General features: G+C 37.0%; 2 protein-coding genes across 13 annotated transcripts; one reads left to right on the top strand and one right to left on the bottom strand.

Moving 5' to 3' along the window:
- Positions 1 to 537: 537 nt before the first annotated feature.
- LOC103699032 (putative E3 ubiquitin-protein ligase RHB1A) lies at positions 538 to 12,558 on the bottom strand. 8 transcript variants are annotated; one of them, XM_026801816.4, is made up of 7 exons: positions 12,406 to 12,558; positions 12,224 to 12,310; positions 11,862 to 12,104; positions 6,525 to 6,664; positions 2,572 to 2,992; positions 1,487 to 1,596; positions 538 to 1,067 (listed from the first exon to the last, which is right to left on the bottom strand). In XM_026801816.4, exons 4-7 carry the CDS (start codon positions 6,588 to 6,590, stop codon positions 1,035 to 1,037), a joined length of 630 nt encoding a protein of 209 aa, XP_026657617.1. In that variant the 5' UTR covers positions 6,591 to 6,664; positions 11,862 to 12,104; positions 12,224 to 12,310; positions 12,406 to 12,558; the 3' UTR covers positions 538 to 1,034. The 8 variants fall into 8 exon arrangements, with proteins under 8 accessions (XP_026657617.1, XP_008779298.1, XP_008779308.1 ...); XM_088705993.2 differs by lacking the exon at positions 538 to 1,067 and having other exon boundaries at positions 1,191 to 1,596; XM_008781076.6 differs by lacking the exons at positions 12,224 to 12,310; positions 12,406 to 12,558 and having other exon boundaries at positions 11,862 to 12,218.
- Positions 12,559 to 15,904: 3,346 nt separating this feature from the next.
- Positions 15,905 to 20,978, top strand: LOC103699010 (uncharacterized). Of its 5 annotated transcripts, none has more exons than XM_088705987.2 (6): positions 15,905 to 16,061; positions 16,398 to 18,701; positions 19,125 to 19,257; positions 19,501 to 19,732; positions 20,163 to 20,232; positions 20,684 to 20,978. In XM_088705987.2, exons 1-2 carry the CDS (start codon positions 16,007 to 16,009, stop codon positions 18,626 to 18,628), a joined length of 2,286 nt encoding a protein of 761 aa, XP_088562113.1. In that variant the 5' UTR covers positions 15,905 to 16,006; the 3' UTR covers positions 18,629 to 18,701; positions 19,125 to 19,257; positions 19,501 to 19,732; positions 20,163 to 20,232; positions 20,684 to 20,978. The 5 variants fall into 5 exon arrangements, with proteins under 5 accessions (XP_088562113.1, XP_088562112.1, XP_088562115.1 ...); XM_088705986.2 differs by having other exon boundaries at positions 19,501 to 19,953; XM_088705989.2 differs by lacking the exon at positions 20,163 to 20,232 and having other exon boundaries at positions 16,647 to 18,701.
- Positions 20,979 to 21,976: the final 998 nt, after the last annotated feature.

Genomic DNA, 21,976 nt, shown 5'->3' with positions numbered 1-21,976 from the left:
ATTCTTTTTAATTAATCGCGGCCGCGTACAAATTGCTCGCTTGAGTACAAGCACATTAGCTACGTTAGTCACCTGAAAACCAAACATGCAAGTGCCCTACTATGTACTATACCAAAACAGGGGGAGGGGGAAAATAATCCTAAATGCATCCTCTGACAGACATTAAGTCAATTGCCAAGAAAAATACAAGACAAGCATTAAAACAATGCCCTCGATAAATATGCAATCGATCAAAACATTCGTGACTTGATGGCTTGCACGAGCCTCCCACAAAACCCACAAAACCGACCCCCACCATAAATATTTCTCTGAAGGAAAAGGCTAAGAATTGCTAAATACTTGAAAACATCATAACAAACGGGTGCCAATGCTGCTAGGCACCTCGATTGAAAACGTGAATATGCGCACCTGGTCATTTCAGACACTTTTATAGTTTTTTATAACATAACGAAGATCATTATTCTTCAGCTATATGAAACAAAAACAAAATGTGTCTTACGGATCACTGTGCATCTTTCATACACTGGACAAGAAACATCACAAAAAAAGGGAAGGGGGGGGGGAATTCCTATACAACTCCAATATACATGGCAGATGAGAAATTGCCTGAACTATATAAAATACAACCAACTCACTGGAAGACAAGCCAGGACAAAAAAAGAAAAATAAAAGCTTCAGAAATAGGGCAAAAGAATTTCTAGTCTCACATCCAGACCTGGCATGCGACCACCACATCTTAAATTCCATCTGCCAGCCATTCAGCATCACAAAAAAATTTAAAGCTTTACAGGAATGATGCAGAACAAAGCAAAACATTTCACTTTTACCTATTTTCCTTTAGGCAATCCAAAAAAATTTGACCCACAATATTGATACTTGAGAGTCGAAAACTTCATATTATGAACAGACTACCGTAGGGACATTTGCTTCCGCCAATTATTAGTGTAAAGATGAGTAGACAATACTTCTGTTCAGGCTGGCATCCACTCCAAAGGGCCTGAAAACTAAAACCTCACCATTGTAGATATCCAGTGCTACCCACTAGACATATGATCGATCATCATGATCTGCAATAAGAAATCATATGTTCAGTATTCCCAGGATAATAATACACCCTTCAAAAGCGCAGATCATGCATTTTGGCCTTTATTTTTTTTGATTACGTACTGTTCGCGTGCATCATAAATTCATTTCTTTTCTGATTCTCGGCAGGAATGTTCATCCCTGGCTTTTCACTTTCTAAAACAGGTTACAAGTTGCTAAGATATATGTAGATTATGAGGCAGGTAAAGACTACTTTCAACAAACCTCATAACAATAATTTATACATATATACTAATACTGATCGGCATCTAAATGTGCTATGCTGTCCCAACAGTTAAAATTCAGCAGAAACTTGAGAACTTGGCTTGGCGATGATGCATGAAGAAACAAGATTGCCAAATACAAGAAGCATTATATAGTTACAATTCTTTGCTAGGCAAACCTGGTCACAAATGGGGCAAGTATCACTCCTCTCCATCCACTCAAGAATGCAAGAGAGGTGAAAATGATGTTCACACTTTGTTAAAATGCGAGGGTTCTCTGCATCATACTCTGCAAAAGAAACAGGTAATGAAATTTATCAGACTCTTTAGCTCTAAGTGCAATACAAAAGTTAAGATCACTTCAAGCATATGCAAATGATCTGCCATCAAGACATCAGACTCTTAATAAATCATGAGATGTAAACTTTCATGGTAGTGTACCAACAGGAATCTGATCACGTGCAGGCCTTGAACTTGAATAACCAACCCTGCTGCTGACTGTTCACTAGCTCAGGAATCTATATCGATTTCGGTATCATCTCAAATATGATCATTTTTCAGAAATGAAAATCATGACTTTTTAAAAATAGAAGCAGGAAAGTCTCCAAGTGGCAACGATATGAATACTAGCTTGACTGAAGTCAAATTGAGTGCCAAAAACAAGAAGAAACTTATTGTATTTATATAAGGCTATACAACTTTCTCAGTGATGATATATTAGTTGCTATAAAATAAGCTTTTTCCCACAAACTACTAAACTAGAGCAGCACATAGCCCATAATGCTATACCTGATTGATAGTTGACAAAAGAAAAAGATAGCTATTTGATCCACCAAATCGATCAACTTGTCATTGTTTGCTTTTAGAGAAAGCAATACATCCTCTGCTTCATAAGTTAGGTAATGCGGGACATAACCAGTGCAAAGAAGCCATAGGAGTTTCTTTCAAATATTGTCCTCAATGGTTAAGACTGCATACCTCAACTAATAAAACATAATGCATTTTCTTTCATGTCTTTCAAGCCAAAAAGAAAAAATGCAGCTCAAATTTTACAGGTTTCTAGAAGCAAATAACCATATCAATTTCTGTTTCCTTCATTTTAATCATATTCTTTCGACACAACTGAGATCCAGAAAAGTTAACAAAATTGAAAAACTATTCCCACTCTTCCAGAGCACATATTTCATTAAGTGCAAAGTTTTATTCTCGCTATTGCAATGTGGCACAATAAGATGTGACTCTCTATAAAGGGACAAAACAATACCTTCAAGACAAGTGGGGCAAACATCTTCCTCATCAGTAGCTGAAGCAATAGGTGCATCCACCTTGGAAGGTTCATCTTCTGTTTTAGGGGAGTCATGCTCAAAATCAGTTTTACTCTTGCAGTCTGACTTTTCTAAAGCCCCACATGTATCTGAACCTTCTAACATTTCATCAGTTTCCCGTGTTGGTTGGGAGTCTGCTGGATGCACATGATCAGTCTTGTTTCCACAATTTTCTAAACTTCCAGGTGACGTTCGTGAACTTGCTAAGCGCACATCATAAGGCAATGGTGCAGGAGGTGCCTGGTAAGCATCTGGAATAGATGTCTCCAAATTTGTATCGACAAGGAGTCCATCAGAGACTACAGAAGATGTACCATGGGTGGTAGACAATGGGCCATACACCTCTAAATCTTGCGGGCACTGCACAAAGGAATCGAGGTTTGACATAATATATTTGTATGGAAAACTCGTATCTCAAAATTAATTATCCTGAAATTAGAGGATATCAATGGTAAAAAAAAATAATAAAAAACGTGCTTTATTGTATTAGCGTATAGCAAGGTGTGTCAACAAGCAACATCTCTAATGTAACTGAAGCTGGTGCACATAACTTGAAAGAGACACTTCCTCCCCAAAATCCCCCAAACTAAACAGAATTATAGAAAGCCAGCCATCACATAAGATGCAGTAAAAAGGAAAGCATTATAATTCTTGAAGACCTAAGCAAGACACCACGCAGAGCAGATGCACATACAATCTCCAAATACACCACGCAGAGCAGATGCACATACAATCTCCATATACAACATCAATGAACAAATTTCTACAAAAAATAATGACATCGTACTAGACATGTAGATCTTTTTATAAAGCTACCATATTACAGATCACACTATCTTTGAAATTAGTGGATGACGCTCATGCCATGAAGTATGCGACTCCATAGACACTTTAGCAAACAGAACAGGAGGTCATGGGCTTGAATAGGATATCAACAGAACTATGCACATTATAAGCAACGGTAGCATCTACTGTAAAATCCCTGAAAGGATCCTGATAACCATGGAGAAAAGAATATAACACAAAATTAAAAAAAGATTTCACTCATGCCTTTGAAATTGCACATAGCAACCATATCAAGAGGCTATAGGGAAAGGTAGTTGGATGGAGCATTCAAGATTAATTAGCAGAATCTCAATATATAAAATAGATAATGGGCTTGGAAAGCCTTATGCCTGCACAGCTTACTAAAGGACATACGCAAGGAATATAATTAAGGTCGGGAGTCAGGACTGTTTATGCCAAGCACAACTATTCCAGTAAAAGCTGTCATAAGCTATTCCTGGCAATAAAGCCTTCATTTATGCTGACATACTTTCTTTTTTAGTAGATAAAGGCACCCTCAACATAGAGTTGTTCCAAAAATCATAGCAAGCAAAAGTAGGAATGATTTGTTGAATAACCATTTCTATCCCACATTTTCATATCCCTAAACAAAGTGCAGCCTCAGATATATATGATCATAAATTAGATTGGCTATAAGAATTGATGTGTAGAATGTTGGGCATGTATGTTTAGCTGAAAATGTTTAGTAATTCTCAAGCAAATTAATTACACTACCTTAGTGCTTATCGAGAAGAGGAAAGATATACTGATCAGCAGATGCTGCATCTAAGATTGAAACAAGGTCAGAGAATGTTGTGCCATTATAGTTTTATGTGGTCATCGTATATCATTAGTGGTTCGGCTCTGCAATAAAAATAAAAAAGTTGGATATGAAGAAGCACATGAGCAACATGACCAAAGGAAAAGGTTGGGTGTGGTATAACCATATTATATGATGTCACCATTTACGAGAATATGACCATGAATGATGAGGTCAAATTCATAAATTTGACCATTTACAAGAATATGACCATGAATGATGAGGTCAAATTCATAAATTTGACCAAAGCTGTGATCTCACTGAATAAGTTTTTTTTATTTGAAAAAATTCCATGTAAAGATCTAGTGCTTGGATATGCAAAGCTGTGATCTCACTGAATAATGAAAAGTTTGAGGTTAAAGTGTTTCCATCAGATTTTTTTCATGTATAAATTTATGAGAACACTGTCAATATCAGATGCACCATTATTTATTTCTCTTCATTAAACAGTATTTGATAGAATAGAATGAAATGGGTGTATTCAGTAAAGAGTGGAGTATACTTAGATAGTGTTTTTATGATGGCAATTGACTCCCCTAATGCCCATGTTATATAGATTAGAGAGTAACACAAATTTGATTTCCAATGTGAACAAATTCTACACAGAGTTGGCAGTAGTATTCATATGATTTTAGATCGTGTTGAATAAGAGCAAGAAGAGGTAGTACTGTGGCAGTGGTTATGACTCCAACTCACCTCACCCACCTATCAAAACGGACAACAAGAAAGAAAAAAGATGTAGCTTCATCAAAGTAAACAAGTATTTAGCTAATGATGATTATGAAAAGGAGACAAGAACGAAAATCCATAAGCTGTGAGGTTCTCTTCAGCTCAGGTGCTAATACCGCATTGATAAAATCAAAGTGATGCAGAGCGGCATTAATCTCATTTCCCACCTTCCAAAAAAACCCTTTTCTAGTATTAATTACATCACAATTTTAAAACCAAAAATAAGTGGGGGAAAAAAGACAGCATGAAAAAATAAAAAATGCCATCATGTCCACATGAATCGACTACCCAAATTAAATCAATTAGCTTCATGTAATGTCCTTGCTATGAGCTTGTATATACACAAACAGCAGTCCAACTGTTCATGTTTATTGCAGACAACCTCAACCATTTAATATTGGACTTATATAAGGCTTACTTGAGGCTTGCCTCACCCCATGCCTTGGGGCTTGATTTTCATAGCACCTCAAGGACAATAATGAGGCTTTATAACATGAAAATGGTGTAATGTTAAGAGATTCATGTCAGACACCTTTAAACTATGCCTTCTATGAGAAGCACGCAAGTAATGCTTTGATTGTTTTAGCAACCAAATGAAAGGGAAGAAATCCATCTTAGTTATATGTTTGCATGCTTGTAGGCTCAAATTCCAAGCTGAGTCTTGGTAAGATAGGTTACTGTCTACCTTTTAAGATATTTATGGACACTAGCATGCGGAATGTGTGATCCACAACAGATTTCATCGTAAAGTCCAAAGTTCAAACAAAAAATTGACATCTATTACCCTGCTACCTTTTGCGTTAACTTTTATCAAACTTTTAAACCTTTTATGTGTTAATCAATGAGCCTTACACCTCATATCGAGAGTCCGGATACCTTGCTTACACCTTCTCCTTTTTTAAAATGCTTAGTTGTTTCTTTTAAAAATACAGTATCGAAACTGTCAAATTTTATTCCTGCTACCATATCCATGTACTGACATTTCAATTCGCAACTTGACTGACCAAATTGTATTTGTATTAGAAGCAACTAAAATTCTATTTTATAATCTGTTTTTAAATCCAAGAATCAATTTTTATTAAGTACATCTACCTTAAACTTTCCAGCATAGCACTTCCCACACCAGCTCCTGGTTCAGACTTCCTACATTCCAAAATGGCATCAGAACATCATGCTGTTGAGGATTTTTCCCTTTTCCTATTAGCACCATTATAAAAGCAGTACATTAACAAAACCCAGGGAAAATCATGAGAAAAATGAGAATCAAGTTTCTTCCACGTTTGGTGAGTGAGAGCAGCAGAGGGAAATGTAATCCATAGTTTTATTCACCTGAACATAAAGCAAGCAAGCAAATCCACATTTTAACAATAGAAGACATATAAAATCCATATTTTAAGAATAAAAGTGTTGTTCTGATAAAACCTGAATTTAATAGCTAATAAAAGATCAAAACTATAAACAGTATAGGTTAAATTTGAAATATTAAAAAAAACTAATGCAAATGCAGGAGCTACGCACATAGCAATAAACTGGTTCTCTATCTGATTCACCACTTCTGGATGAACGGCAGCAGAGACCGCCCATTTTTTATTATCCGTATCTTCAGTCACTGTAGTCCAACAGGAATTACATGTCGCTGGAGCATTGTTTCCTCTAGGCTGACGTAAGAGACACCAAGCCAATTAGCTATAGAACACACCACTGAATTAATAATTTTCAGCATCGCTCAAGCCAGAAATACTGAGATGATATGTAAGGCAGAATAATACATTTTTGTTGGATACAGCCTCTTTACATGTGCGTGCGCGCGCGCACATGTGAAAGCAACAAGCTAATATGTCTTAAAGCATGGTTATCCAAACAAGCTGATAAAGCCATCACAAGCCAGAATTATTCTAATCCGAGTAATACAAATGCATATGGATTTAGAAAAGTTGATCTCAAAACAATAATAAACTAACTGGTGGATGTTATTTAATGCCATTATGACAAGTGTTGATGTTAACATGTTTAATGAGTGCTTGATCCAAAGCCTGAATCAGGTCATCGGCCAGCAAAACTGAGGCTAACATGAAATTCTAAACTTATTAGAAAAGTTGATCTCAAAACAATAATAAACTAACTGGTGGATGTTATTTAATGTCATTACGGCAAGTGGTGATGTTAACATGTTTATTGAGTGCTTGATCCAAAGCCTGAATCAGGTCATCGGCCAGCAAAACTGAGGCTAACATGAAATTGTCAACTTAAAACAGTTATTTTCAACTCCTCTAATCAATGATTCTTTGATTAATGAGTTTACCCCTAAAAAATATCCATCTAGACCATAGTACAAATATTATCCATTGACCAAAGAATCACAATCATTTTCATACATTTCTTTCATCAAAATGTTATTAAATAAATCATGATCTACAACCAATGTTGATAATTAGAATCATATCTCTCCATCACTCACATTACACGTAGGAACTGTTAAAGGGTTATTCCTTCATGAAATACCAACAATCACATCACTAGTCTTTTGAGCATAGTGAGCAATTCGAAAAATAATCCACAACCATAATCACATACTTCAGTAACAGTGGCTCACATGATACTCCATCAATTTAACCTAAGAAAGCACATTTAATCAGACCAAAACCTTGGACTATTGGTTAAAATTTATATACCATTTATCCAAACCTTAGACACCATTTGCATAATAGAACTCCTAAGTCCTAAACAACTAAGTTTCAAATAACAATGGTGAAGTGGGGAAGATAATCAAATAAATCTTTAACTATTAAAGCTTCCTAAAAATTTGACCATAATCAAATTGTATCAACAAGATATTGATTTGCTTTAGTGCACCTAATTATACGTGTACTTTCTAAATTCTGACTATTATGATCTCTAACCATTAATAGCTATTACTTTTAGCAGGGGTTTTGATATTGAACAATCGAAAGCTAGACCGCTAGAAGTATCCACTTTTCTTCATATGTTGATGTGTATAGATATCCAATGTCTTGGTCCTCCAACTACACAAGGCTGCCAAGTTAACATCCTGGGGAGCAAAATGGCCCTACTTCTAACTGCTAGATCGTGAGATTATAATATGTACTACTAAGGCTTAAAAAATAAGAGAAAAATAAATCTCGCCATAAAAGACCAAGCAATAACTCCGCATCATCAGATAGAGGCTCTTTCCTTACACCATATGAATATTACTCACTCTTCCTTCTGCACTAACCTATAACATGGTTCAGTCTACAATTCAATATGACATTTGATTCTTAAAAAAGACATAATTAACCAGATGTCTGAAAAAACAAAAGCGCGAAACCCTAAAGAATTTTCAACTCAATCTCATTTTAGTCTGATAAGACCACCAGCTCTTGAAAAAAACCCTGCATTGATATGATAAGCAAATAAACCAACAGTTCTACCATGAGCGGCAGCTCAAAACTTTATAGTGAGTTCAAGAGAAAAATTTTTCTTGACCAATTTTCAAAAGGAACACCAGCAACCCTAACCTTAGACTTAATCCAATTGGTGAGGGAAGACCAAGCCTAGAGGAATGGGGAGAGAACAAAATATACACATGGTCTTTATACACATAACAAGGCAATGTTCAAACAACACAAGTAATCAATCTAGCAGGCATTCAGAATTACAATGAGATATATAGCCGTTTGAAGCAGTTGTCTGAAGAAAAAAAGAGTTTCCATCATAATTCACTTGCACAAAGAGCCAACCTTATGCTCTTTCCTCTATAGTCTTATCCTCTAGATTTTGATCTTCAGAAGGCTGTGTTATGGTCCATGTTATTCAAAAGAGAAAAACACTAGGAAGAAGCATGTGGATGCATCTATCCATTAGCTAAAAGCAAGTAGTCCAGTATTTTAAGAGATATAAAAGTGGTGCAGTTGTCCCAATGGCAAAAAAAAAAGGCATTAGCCTAATGAAATACCTACCAAAATATGAAAAATCATAGGAGATATTGGGTTAAATTGGCTTACAAACTAATTTGATAAAATCTTACAAGCGAAGAAGATATCAAATGATTAGAAAAATATTATAGTATCTATCTATAAGAAAAAAGATGAGGTACATAATTATTCTAATTATTGGGAAATTCAGCTTATGAGCCGACTGTATGAACTTATAGGAAAAGGTAACTGACTTAAAATTAAGAAAAATAACAACTATTCCAGATAACTAATTTAGATTTATGCCTAAAAAATCAACAACAGAGGCCGTCTTTTACGTAGATATTTGATCGAAAAATATAGAGAAAAAAGAAGAGTCTACATATGATTTTCATTAACTTACAAAAAGCTTATGATAGGAGTCCTAAAAAAAGTAATTCAATGGACTTTAAGAAGGAAGAGTGTATTGAAAACATGTACATTGGGGCACTTACATGTATTAGAAGTTGTTATGATACACCAAGTGCATTTCCAATTAGTATAGACTTGCATCAAGGATCGTCACTAGGCCCATATCTTTTTACACTAAATATAATAAACTTACTGCTAGTATTCAGGAAGATATACGATGGTGTATGTTATTTGAAAACGATAAACTATTCATTAATGAAAAGAGAACTACATTAAATATCATATTGGACTTGTGGGAAAAAAATTGAAGGATCAGGGCTTTAAGATTAGAATAATGGCACGGTATATGGAATGCAAATTTAGTAAGAATGAAAATGAAAAATATGATACCAATTAAGATTTATGACCAAAATATACCACAAAATGGCTGTTTTCATTACTTAGGACCCATTATATAAAATACTGGGAAGATGGATGAAGACATATATAATAGAATTAAAGATGGTTGGATAAAAAAGAGGTGTATCCAGAATATCATATCATAGATGCATATCTTGAAGACTTTAAAAAAAAAAAAACTACAGAACAACAAGGCTTGCCATGTCGTATATCTCAAGGTGCTGGGCAATAAAGGAAATACATGATTTGAAGAAATGTGAATATTGATATGGATATTTGCTAAAACTAGAAAAGATAAAATAAAAAAAATATTAAAGGAGTTGTAAGAGTTGTACAAATTAAGGATGAAGTAACAAAAAATCAACTGAGATAGTATGAACATATACAACAAAAATCTAAAAGGCACCAATGAGGAAAGATGCGTTGGTTTGCGTTGAAAATGGTAAAAAAAAGGAGAAAAGGACCTAACAATTACATGGTTGGAGGTTATAAAAAAGACTATAGAAAAACTTGGAATAATATAAGAGATTGGCTTATATAGCAATGCGTGGTGAATAAAAAGTCATAAAGCCAATCCCAAATAGTTGGAAAACATTAGATGCAAGGTTTGTCGTACCAGTCGATGTTGATGTGTATCGATTATACCGTACTATACCAGGTCGAACCAGTATACGGTACTAAGCGTGTACTAACATTCGGTATATTGAACTAGCTCCTGTAATGGACGTACCGATATTATAATAGGATGGTACCAATACGGAATCTAGCACCGAGATTAAGGGTGGCAATCAGGTCAAAGCACATCAGATATAGGTCGAGTCGGATCCGGGTCGGATCAAAAATTCGTCGACCCAAACCCGACAGGTTAAAAGTTTAGATTTGAATCCGACCTGTTTATTAAATTGGTAACTCGGCCCGACCTATATAACCCGTTTATTAAACAGGTCAAGACAGGTTAAATGGGTTAAACAAGTTTTTAACAAGTAAAATGGATTTAAACAAGTTAAGCAAGTCAGGTTAAACATGTCAAAAATTGGTTAAGCAGGTTTCAAATAGGTTAAACAAGTTTTATACAGGTTAAATGAGTTGGATAATGATCCGATCCAATTATTAAATGAGTCAAAACAGATTAAATGAATCAAAGATCTAAATGTGAGCCAAACCTATTCGATAAATAGGTTAGACGGGTTGACCCATTTATAACCGAAATTTGTTTATGTCAACTCAAAACCTACTTAAAATGGGTCATTCGCGGGTCAGGTTGACAAGTCGGATTGTAAATTGCCACCTTTAACCAAGATGGTGAACCTTGGCTAGATGGTTATGGCTATGGTTATGATCTCCTGATAGTCAACAATCGAAAGTCTGAACATCCTCTTTACTTCCTATAGTCACTACACAAATGTATCTGATGTTCCTTCCCCTCCAATTACACAAGGCCACAAAGTCAGCATCCTCAGAGACAACACATTAACACAAATTGCATGGCAAGTTACATTTCCAATATCAGACCCTGAGGTTAACATATTAGGAATAATATAGCCATCAAGTTAATACATGAACAAATTGTCCTGTAACACCACGCTATTGCCATTTACCAATGATCATTTCTACCCCCTTTGAAGTATAACTGCTTTTGATTCTCCACGAACTGACAATATATAACTGCTTTTTGATTCTCCACGAACTGACAATATAGCTAAGTTGATGATCCTATAGAACACTCAACTGTTGAAAAGATGTAATTAACGAAAGAGTTGCATTAAGCCAGATACCAGAAAGAAATAATTCATTAAATTCAATAAAACAACCAGCTCTGCAAGATACCAGCAGCTCAAGAACAGGTTCCCACTCAAAAGTTTAGTATTAGTTAAAAAACATTTTTTTCCTGAAAAATCAAAAGAAATCCGATAATCCAATAAAGAACCACAAAGCAATTCCAGAGCCACGTTTCATGAGTTCTGATCGCAAGACAGTAGCAGCACTTTGTACGAAGATTCATTGACATGGAATACCAAACAAAAGACTCCAGCCACAATCGCCCTAATCTAATTAAAGAACCACCGAATTCTATATTGATCAATACACGATCATCGGTCAAAGCCCTCAACAAAAGGGAGAAGAAACGCACCAGAATTCAAGATCCCGATCGAAGTCCACGGCTCGCGGAGACCGGGGAGAGGCGAAGAAGAACAAGAATCCGTCGGTTTTACCAGTAGAGAGAAAGATCGCCGAAATTCATCTCTTAAACCTGGGAGACGCTGATAGGGGTTTCTTGAGTCGTCAGAAATCGAGGATCGTCCTCGGCCTCATCCGCTACTCCATCGGCGAGAGCGAGAGCGAGAGCGAGAGCGCGGAGGGGTTTCGTCTGAGGCTTTAAACCGAATAGAATATGAAAAGCCAAGAACGAAGTGGGAGAAATCAAATATCGATGTTAAAAAAAGATCTGTTTTCTTTAGGGAAGGAGAGAGAGAGAGAGAGAGGCCGCGCTACCTTTATAGATTCTTCCGCATATAAGTATCTATGCTTGCGCTCAATCTTCCGTCCACTAATGTCGGTTCAAGTAAACGGACGGCAGATCTGTTATCGCATTAAAACAAATATAGGGAAAGCAGGAATTGATGTTAAAGGCGAGGGAACTTGGATTGGGAATTAAAAGTGGGAAGAATTCTGACCTTCGACTGGACTCGGGATTTAGTGCGCGGCATTCCAAGAATCCAAGCTCGGAACCGTCCTCCTGCCGCGCTCCCATTCCCATAATACGTTACCGGCCGCCTGGCGAAAGTGAATGGGGCTTTGGACTTGACGCCACGTGGCCGTGGCAGGCTAATGTGGCGGTCTCCACTTTGCTTGCTTTAATACCCCCGGGCGGCACGATAACCCCAGCTAGGCTGCTCTCCCATATAAGCCGGGTTTAAAGCCGGTTGAGCTTATTGCTTAGCCGGGCTAGCTTAATTTATTGAAACCCCTATTTTGTTAGGTAAAATCTAGGATCGCCACCTATTAAATACAAAAGATATCATATTCGCAAAAGCAAATAATAACTATAATAACCCATGACCTTATCCGAAATGAATAGCCAAAAGATAGTATTTAGATTTTTTAATTCTGTATAAATACTTAAAATCGTCTCAATAATTAATCAATATGGAACTAAACACACGTCCGCATGGATCCTCACATACTCTCCCTATTTAAGCTCTGACGTACTCATCAAGCTATTTAGGACCCATACTGCAGTGTCTTCTAGTCTACATAGGATATAGACCGAGTTCACTGTAATACCATGTATCACAACTCAGGACCTCCTCCAAAATGGGAAGTCAAAAAATATTATTTGGATTGCTTGATCCGTTATAAATATTCAAGATCTATCAAACGACTAACTGATGTAGAATTGAACATACGCCCATATGAGTTCTCACAATAATACATCAAGCATTTAACATTTGTTACCACATGAGCTCATGTTTCCAAATATATCAAGTCAGCCTGTTCATCATATGCAAATTATATCAAAACCAGTTGTTTTTACAACTATCGGAAATAACTGCCCATGAATGACCAACGCGAAACCCTGGCACCATAAGAATTCAGGAACAACCTTAACTTGAGATGTAGGAGTAACATGAATGTAGTCTTTAAGTACAAAAACTGAAAAACTATGTGAACTATTAGAAAGATAGCTTCAATCTGCTACTAAGCACATTTTTTCAAAAAAATTGATACTTATTACAAGTCATATTGCTTCAAAGATGCATAAAAGAGATAAAAAATGGGCAGCGATGAGGTCAAGGAAGATTGGCCTCCGGCCCGCACGTCCAGCGCTACAGAGGATCTGCCGTCCTCTGACCTCATCCCCACCGGTCTCAAATAGCGGAGGCGACTGCTTCTCCTCAGAGGTATTGTCCGCTTTGAAGGGTGTTTCATAGTCTCTTCCCAACGTATGGTTTTGCCCCACAAAAGGCGCGTCTGAAGAGAAAAGGATAGCCTCCCTCCATTAAGGAACAGACCTCTCTGCTATGTAGTCGATGTGGGACTAAGTTCAGACCCTTTATTCCCACAACATAACCCTCGAGGAGAGAGGTCTGTGCCGAGGTCAAGGGCTGTCAACAAAAGCACCATTGATAAAGTCAAGGGAGATCGGCCTCCGATCCGCGCGTCCAGCACTACGGGGGGATCTATCGTCCTCCGACCTCGTTCCCTTCGGTCTCAGACAGTGGAGGCAACTGCTTCTCCTCAAAGATATTGTCCGCTTTGAAGGGGGTTTTATAGTCTCTTCTCAACGGACGATTTTGCCCCACAAAAGGTACATATGAAGAGAAAGGGATATCCCCCCTCCATTAAGGAACAAATCTCTCCATTATCTAGTCGATGTGGGATTAAGTTCGGACCCTTTATTCCCACAACAGGCAGTATCAAAATTGAACAATAGAAATACCTCCATTTTTGGGCAAAAGCAACAATTTGAGAAGAACAAAAGTGCGTCCTCTAATAGTTGAAACCACTTCTAGCAATTCGACATGCAGAGAAGAAACACGCCAATCGGTAAATATATTGGTAGAAGAAATCTAGGGACCCAATTCCAAATGCGAAGAAAGAAGCGAAGACAAATATATATTCTAGGGACCTAAATCTAGTGTACATTTAACATTCAAGATTCTCGTAATTTGAGGCTATGTTTACCCAAAAAAAAGAAGAGGAGAAAAATATATATTAATCAAGATTTTTTTCACAATTTTTTATTATGGCTTTAGTACAAATAGGATAAATTGAGAACTAATGAAGGAATATGAAATTTTGGATTGGGATTCTTCAGAAACATGGCTCTGAACTGAGAACATTTATCGATGAAGATTTATAGTCATTTGCTGATTTTTCTTTACACATAACTACTTCCATGATTTATTGATCTTGCAGTGACCTCGCCTAGTTTAAATCCACAAGATGTGGCTCACTTGTTAAGCTACACTAAATCCTTACCTCTAATTAAATAAAGAACCCTCAATTCTTGACCTGAAGCAGGATAACTGAACAAAGACTTCCAAACTGCAGTAGGAGGGTCTACCTTAATTCCATTATGCTATACTCAAAGATCTCCATTAACATGATTTCTTATAAGGATTCAAGAAGTTAAGCTCCAAGAGCCAAAATCTAGCAGCTTAGCCTCTTCTTATGATTAATCGGCCCAAGAAGCAGTGCTAAAGATTTGTGGAATTTTTTTTTTTTTTTGGTACACAAGATTTGTGGATTTCTACTAATCAAGATTCTAGAAAGCTGGAGCTATAAGCGCTCAGAAGGAAAAGAAGAAAACATAATTAAGAGATTTCTAATAAATTCCTTAATTACATGTCTAACATCAAAATATTTCACCATCAGGAACTAATGAAGCAATTATAGACAAAAAGAATTTATTCCCAGAGGATTCTTTAAATCTTTAGTACCAGGCAACTGCCCACAGGAATCGAAAATAACATATTTAAGACCACATAAAACAGAGATTGCACCTTCTTTCTCCACCGTTTCTTCATCTTGCGAATGAGAAGCAAGAAGGAATCAAAGAAGGCACAGGTAGGAAGCCATTTCGTTCCAGTACTAAGTTCATAAGAAAATTTGGCACAAAAGCTATCAATGGCGACAATTTTGAAAGCAAAATAGGTTCCTTGATTCTAACAAGTCCCAGCAAAAGGAAACATTCATACAAGAAGGCAGGAAAAGACTCCAAGCTTCATCCCTTAACACAACCAACAAGTATGGGGAAAAATACTGACCTTGCCTTCATTCTTCCTGATCCTGGCTAGCCCTCCGAACCAAGAAAGAGCGTAGAAGAGCACACAGAGGCATCTACAGGAACCAAGAAAAAAAAATAGAGATCTAGGAGTCTTCAGTTCTTTGGAACGTCGACACACCTCCCTTCATTGTGGGTGAAAATATGAAAATTTGGAGTCGTCATAACAATTGGATACTTCTGCATGAACTCGTCAGATCCAGCTCTTGTGGAAATATGTAAAAGTAGGGTACTTTTATGTAAAGTCGCAAGACCGGCCGACTCTATAAAAATATAAAACGTGGGGTACTTCTATGTAAAGTCGTCATTGCTTGCCGACTTTATTTATTTAAATATGATAAATTGGAAAACTTATATTAAAAATTAGGGTTAATAAAATCTAGTCATTTACCTTGATCGATGCGTGCACAGCCCGTGCTCAAAGCCATTAGAGAGCGGGGAAGCGGGCCGTATTTTCTCCACTTTCTCTCTCTCCGAGCGGCTCCCAAATGTATCGTTCCTCTCCGAGCCTCTACAATTCCTCGTCGCACTACCGGCAGTTAGGTCTCTCTCTCTTTCTTCGATTCTCCCATAGCTCTTTTTTTGTTTCCTGTCAAAGATTTCCAGACCTGAGGGGTTTTGGAGTTAAAATCCGATGGGCAGTTGTTTCTACGGAAAAAATTCGATCTTTGGCGTTAAAATCCGATGGGCAGTTTTTTCTACGGAAAAAGACTCAATCTTTGTAATGATTCTGGTTTCTTGACGTGGAATATGGTTTAAATTTGCAATAGAAAAGCCATTTTTGTGATATTTTTCTTCTAGGTTTCTTCTTACAGACTTATCCCAGTGATGTTTTATTAAGTTTTAGTCTGATGGGAGTTTGCTTGATTCTGGGGTCAGCTGGAATCATCGACTTAGAACCCTACTCTATGAGTAGGGTGCAACTGGGATTGGTTCGTCGAGCCCTTCTTGGAAAATTACCATCTCTGGGGCTGTACTCCTCTGCTTCTTCCTTGTCTTGTCTTCATGACCAATATTTTCACCCAACTCCAACCACTGAATCCACTATCGCGCAAGGAAGTATTACAAAAAGCTTTGATTTTTATGTTGGTAGAGGCCCGACACTTTTCCCCTTTGTTGCCATCGTAGTGCATACTTTGGATTGGAGCATCGCAAGCGAAACAAGCTTCTCAGAAGCAGTGAGCAAATATGGCTTGGGCCACTCATTAGAATCCTTTGCGGTGCTTATTCAGACCTTTTCATCTGCTGGAATGCATAGAGAGGTCCAATATTTGATTAGAAGTATTGTGGATTACCATAAGAGTGTTGGCTCCAACTTGTTTGGATTGCTTTCTTCATTGGTTGGTCTTTTGGATGGTGTCATGAGCTTGCTGCAAGCCTATGAAGCTGTCATCTGTGTCTTGGCAGAGGCCTCAATGCTTGAAGATGCTCTTGAAACATATTTGGAGGCTAAGAGAATTGGCCTAAAGCTCAGTATACCCTTGTGCAATTTCTTGCTCAAGTCTTTGGTTGAAAAGAAGGAGGTGGAGTATGCTAGAAGCTTATTTCATGATATGAAGAGCTCAAGCCCTTCACCTAATGTATACACTTACACTATTATGATGGACTTGTATACTAGAGAAGAAACATTAGATAGGGATGAAGCTGATGATATTCTTTTTGATATGGAGAGAAATGGTGTGAGCCCAAATGCAGTGACCTATTGCACATATATCCGCGGACTTTGCCAAGCTGGAGACGTGGATTTTGCATGGAATGTTCTTCAAGACTTGCGATATAAAAGGCTTCCATACAATGATTACTGTTACAATGCTGTCATCTATGGTTTTTGCCAGAAAGGCCAGTTGAGCAAATCATTGATGGTTTTGGATGAAATGAAGCAATGTGGATTGCCACCAGATGTTTATAGCTACAGCATTCTGATTGATGGGTTCTGCAAGAAAGGTGATGTAATTAAAGGCTACAATCTGTTTGTTGAAATGGTAAACCGTGGAATAATGCCTACAATGGTCAGCTGTAGCTCACTGTTGCATGGATTGTGTGGGATAGGAGAAGTAAAAACAGCAACAAAGTTGTTCCATGAGTTTGGGAATCAGGGTTATGAGCATGACCAAATTGCTTATAGCATCCTCATTGATGGGTACTGCCAGCATGGGGATTTGGCTGGTGCCTTTGCTCTCTGGGAGGACATGATTCAAAACCATTTTGTTCCAGATGTTTATAATTATACCAGTCTCATTTATGGTTACTGCAGACTTGGATGCTTGAAGGAAGCCTTGGAAACATTTCAACTCATGGTTGATAATGGGGTGATCCCCAATACTGTTACTTGCACTGTGATAATTGATGGGTTTTTCAAGGAACGATCCATAGTGGAAGCTTTTATATTTTTAAATAAAATGCATGATCTGGGCATTATTCCCAATTCGTATACATATAAAGTCATCATCAATGGCCTTTGCAAAGAGAGAATACCAGATAGGGCATGGGAAGTTTTTGGAACTTTGATAAAGAGGGGGCCTGTTCCTGATGTTATTGTCTATAGCACCCTTATTGATGGTTTCACCAAAACATCAAACATGGAGATGGCTTTCATGTTGTATGATAGAATGTTAAAGGGAGGTATCACACCCAATATCTTTACTTATACAAGCCTTATAAATGGTCTCTGTCATGATGGACGACTTCCAGAAGCTACAAAATTGTTTGAAGAAATGATTGGAGTGGGCTTAATACCTGACACGATTGTTTTTACATCACTAATTGCTAATTATTGCAAGCGTAAAAATATGAAGAAGGCCGTGGAACTGTTCAGAAAAATGGAACGGAATGGCTTATCTCCTGATGTTTTCACATATACTTGTCTGATAGATGGATATAGCAAGTTACTTCAGATGGATATCGCAGTCTCACTGATGGATGAAATGATAAAAATTGGTCTCACTCCTAACGTGGTAACCTATACTGCTCTCATTACCGGATATCGCAAGATGGGAGACTGGGATAAAGCTTACAGGCTATATAAGATTATGATGAAGCAGGGTATTTTACCAGATGCTTCGGCTTGTCTGTCATTGGGGTTGGACTGTTGTGGAGAGGAGAACAGTTGAGCAGTCAAAGAAATATTATTGCTTTTTGCATGTGCGACTGTTCACATACCTGCCAACTATTTATTCTTTTTAAGTAAGTTAGGATTGTTGTGTGATAAATAGCCGAGTTTTTTTTTCTTAAAATTTTTGCAAGTGAGAGAATTAGATTACAATCATTACATAATATTTCAAAAAGTCTATGTTACAAAGTATTAAGTGAAACAGAAACATGAACGCATTTTACATTTGTTACTCTGAATGGAATGTCATGTTCATTATGTCTAATCTGGTTTCTGCAATTCATTGACAAGACACTTTTAAAGCTGTTGTATTTCTACTATGGGTGCATATAGTATCATCTAAATGGAATTTTTAGAGCCGAGAAAAGAGAAGATCACCTTAATTCACTCCTTGGATTTCCAAAAATAATAGAAAGCCAACCTATATTGATTCATAAGCATGGCATCATGGAGGCTTGTGAGTTGTTGGTAATGTTTAACAATTTTCTTGTTTGCAGGCGTATCTATAAAATAGCATGTTCTGGCAAAGAAGCAGGCAGCGTGATGCAAGATAGCAGTTCTGGAGATCTGGACTCAAATCATCAAAGCCATATCCTCCTTGCCATCATTGTCAGAGCAGTGCTTTCTCAGGTGAATTTTTTTATACTATCTTTACTTATATTGATGTTTCAGACATTATTCTAATAATTTTTGCATAGGAAATTTTCTTGTTTGTTTTTTTTCCTCATCATCTTTGAGGAAATTGGCACTAGCAAATGCTGTGCAGCTAGATCAGGATTTTTGGATGCTCATTCCCTGCAGTATCTATAAAGCGGATTATGCTATTTGAGTTGGAATTAATGTGGATTCTTTTACTTCTTTTCCTTCATACAGGCCTGGCCACCATCATCATTAAATCTTCCGATTTGTCAGGAAAGCTCCTTTCATTCACCACCATGGATGGCATTGACAATGATTATCAGAACCTAAATCTGTTCCAAGGTGGTTGGGAGTTGAGTTATAGAGAGGCTTTGCCTCCCCCTAGAAATGTGCCTTTACTGGAGGAAATGGCAGATTTTGTCAGAAGATACAATGCTTTCACATTATTACAGATGACCAAAATGAGGTGTATATCACCTGAGTTATATGTTTTTATATATTTTTTAAGTCTGCAATTGCAGGGTGCATAAAATACAGCACTATGTGAAGATAGTATATGTGCACTCCAGCATGAATCACCTTAATTATGCCTGCGAATGGCCTGTGGTCTTTAGTCTGCTAAGCATCTTCTCTTTCACTGTCCTGTTCTATGCGAGGCATGAATCTCCTGTCTGTCTGAAGAAAATAGTAGGTGCCCCTGACATGGTTATGCCCAATTGAGCATGTTTTGCAGATTTTAATGACCTTTTCTGATGTCATTACTAAGAATATTCTTCTTCACTATCTCTTTGCTTCATCTAAAGGCATCTTGATGTGCATCTGCTGATGATCTAAATAGACTTTATAGGCTATGTTTGAAGTAGTTCTAATGATTTAGTATTTTTCCTGCTCTATAGATGTCAGATCAGAAAGCTGATTGAGTCCACAGCCCCTGCAGAACCAGACTTGACTCTTAAAAGTTCATAAGTATGTTGTTATCCTACAATTTCTTAGCTGTACTGCATGATCAGTTTATGTTCTTGAACATATATTGAATAATTTCTTCATACAGAATTATTTATAAACTTTAATATTATGCCTCTGTCCCTGCTGATAGCGACTATATATATTATTATTACCAACAACAAATGATTGCAAGATTCTGAGTTGGTTTGATACCAACAACAAATGATTGCGAGATTCTGAGTTGGTTTGGTTTTTCTTATCAGTATAAGAATATAAGGCATCGCTTTAAATGTTTATATCTATGCTCTTTTTGATTTGAAGATGAGTGTGTCCTTTTGCACCTGTGTTTGAACTGTTTGCTAAAGTATGTATTGTTTCTCCTACCACTATGTAATGTCAATTTGTTTTGTTTAGTTTTCTTGAAAAATTGTGTTATCTAAGTTTCTAATCAAATACTATGATTGATCTTTAGATGCTGGCTTGTAATCTCAACGAAGGGAACCAACCTGCGGTTAGGAGGAGCTTAAAGGTAGACAATTGATGTCTGTAGGTCTGGGATGTTTGTTGTCAATCTTGAGAAGAAACCTTTTCTGGAATGGTCCATTCTGGTGCTCTGTCCTTCTTTCAATGGTGAAGAAGACAAAATGTCATTATGGTACAATCAGGATTATCTGTTGCTTATAATGTTAGCTCACACTCTTTTTGTAATCTGCATGTCAGACTAGCAAAATAGTTATGTTATTTCTTGCTTGAAACTTTCCAGTTCATTCTTTTATGACTTTCTTTAAGTGGCAGCTGGATTATATTCCACAACCTTAAAGTTGCATATATCCTTGTTAGCCAAGGTAGTTACCGAGCTCATACATGAAACTTCAGACTACATTTAATGTAAATGAAAGTTCTTTTTGGAAGTTTATATACTAAACCTTCAAGAAAACCAAAAAGATCTGTCATGTAATACCTACTCATTCTAAAAGCGGAAGGTTCCAGGTAAATGATCTCTATGGCAAAGTAAACAATTGATTCCCTGCAATTTAGTATCAGCATTTTTTTTTCTTGTCATACTCTCAAAATTTTTATTGCTTGCATTTATAAATAATGTATGGTTTTTGGTCTTAGAGGTTGAGTTCTCTTGGGAAGGCTACTAGGAAGGATGTGGACCTGTTAGGACAAAATCTCTTAAGAAGACTACTTTTTTCTTCTTCTTGGCTGAACTCTTAGGAAGGTTACTTGGAAGGATGTGGATCTGTTAGGACAAAAACCTGTTGAGAAGATAACACTCTCTCTTTTTGCTATTTGAGGCAGTCTGATGATTTTATGAAATCTTTTAAAGATAAAGAAACAACAATTGTTCCCTCTTCCTGCAGGCTGAAAGAGCTGCTTTGGAGATGCTAGACAAAGTGGTGATGCTTAGAAGGGTTTTATTGCTAGATGTTTGAAATTCAAATTCTTGTTGCAACAATCTACAAAAGTCCTACTTTTACAGTATCTAGCTTCCTCTCTTCTATATGCACTGAGTGGAACTACCAAGGTAGCTGGAAAATGTTAAGCCACTACTTAATGCTTGAAACAAGGTCCTTCGATGTTCTTGGTGAAAAAAACTGCTGCTCCGTATTTTTGTTTCTCCTCATACTGCGCGCTTGGATTCCCAGCAATATATCTTAATATTATCCTCTGGATCTTAATAGGGGACAGGAAAGTAGTATATATAGATATGGATGTATCTATCTATCTATATCTGTATCCATATATTTATATCTAAATG

This window comes from Phoenix dactylifera, chromosome 10 (genome assembly GCF_051530095.1).
Source record: "Phoenix dactylifera cultivar Ajwa chromosome 10, Ajwa_hap1_PhDact_Kaust_v1.1, whole genome shotgun sequence".
NCBI classification, from domain to species: Eukaryota; Viridiplantae; Streptophyta; class Magnoliopsida; order Arecales; family Arecaceae; genus Phoenix; species Phoenix dactylifera.
This window is presented reverse-complemented; position numbering and strand designations above follow the sequence as displayed.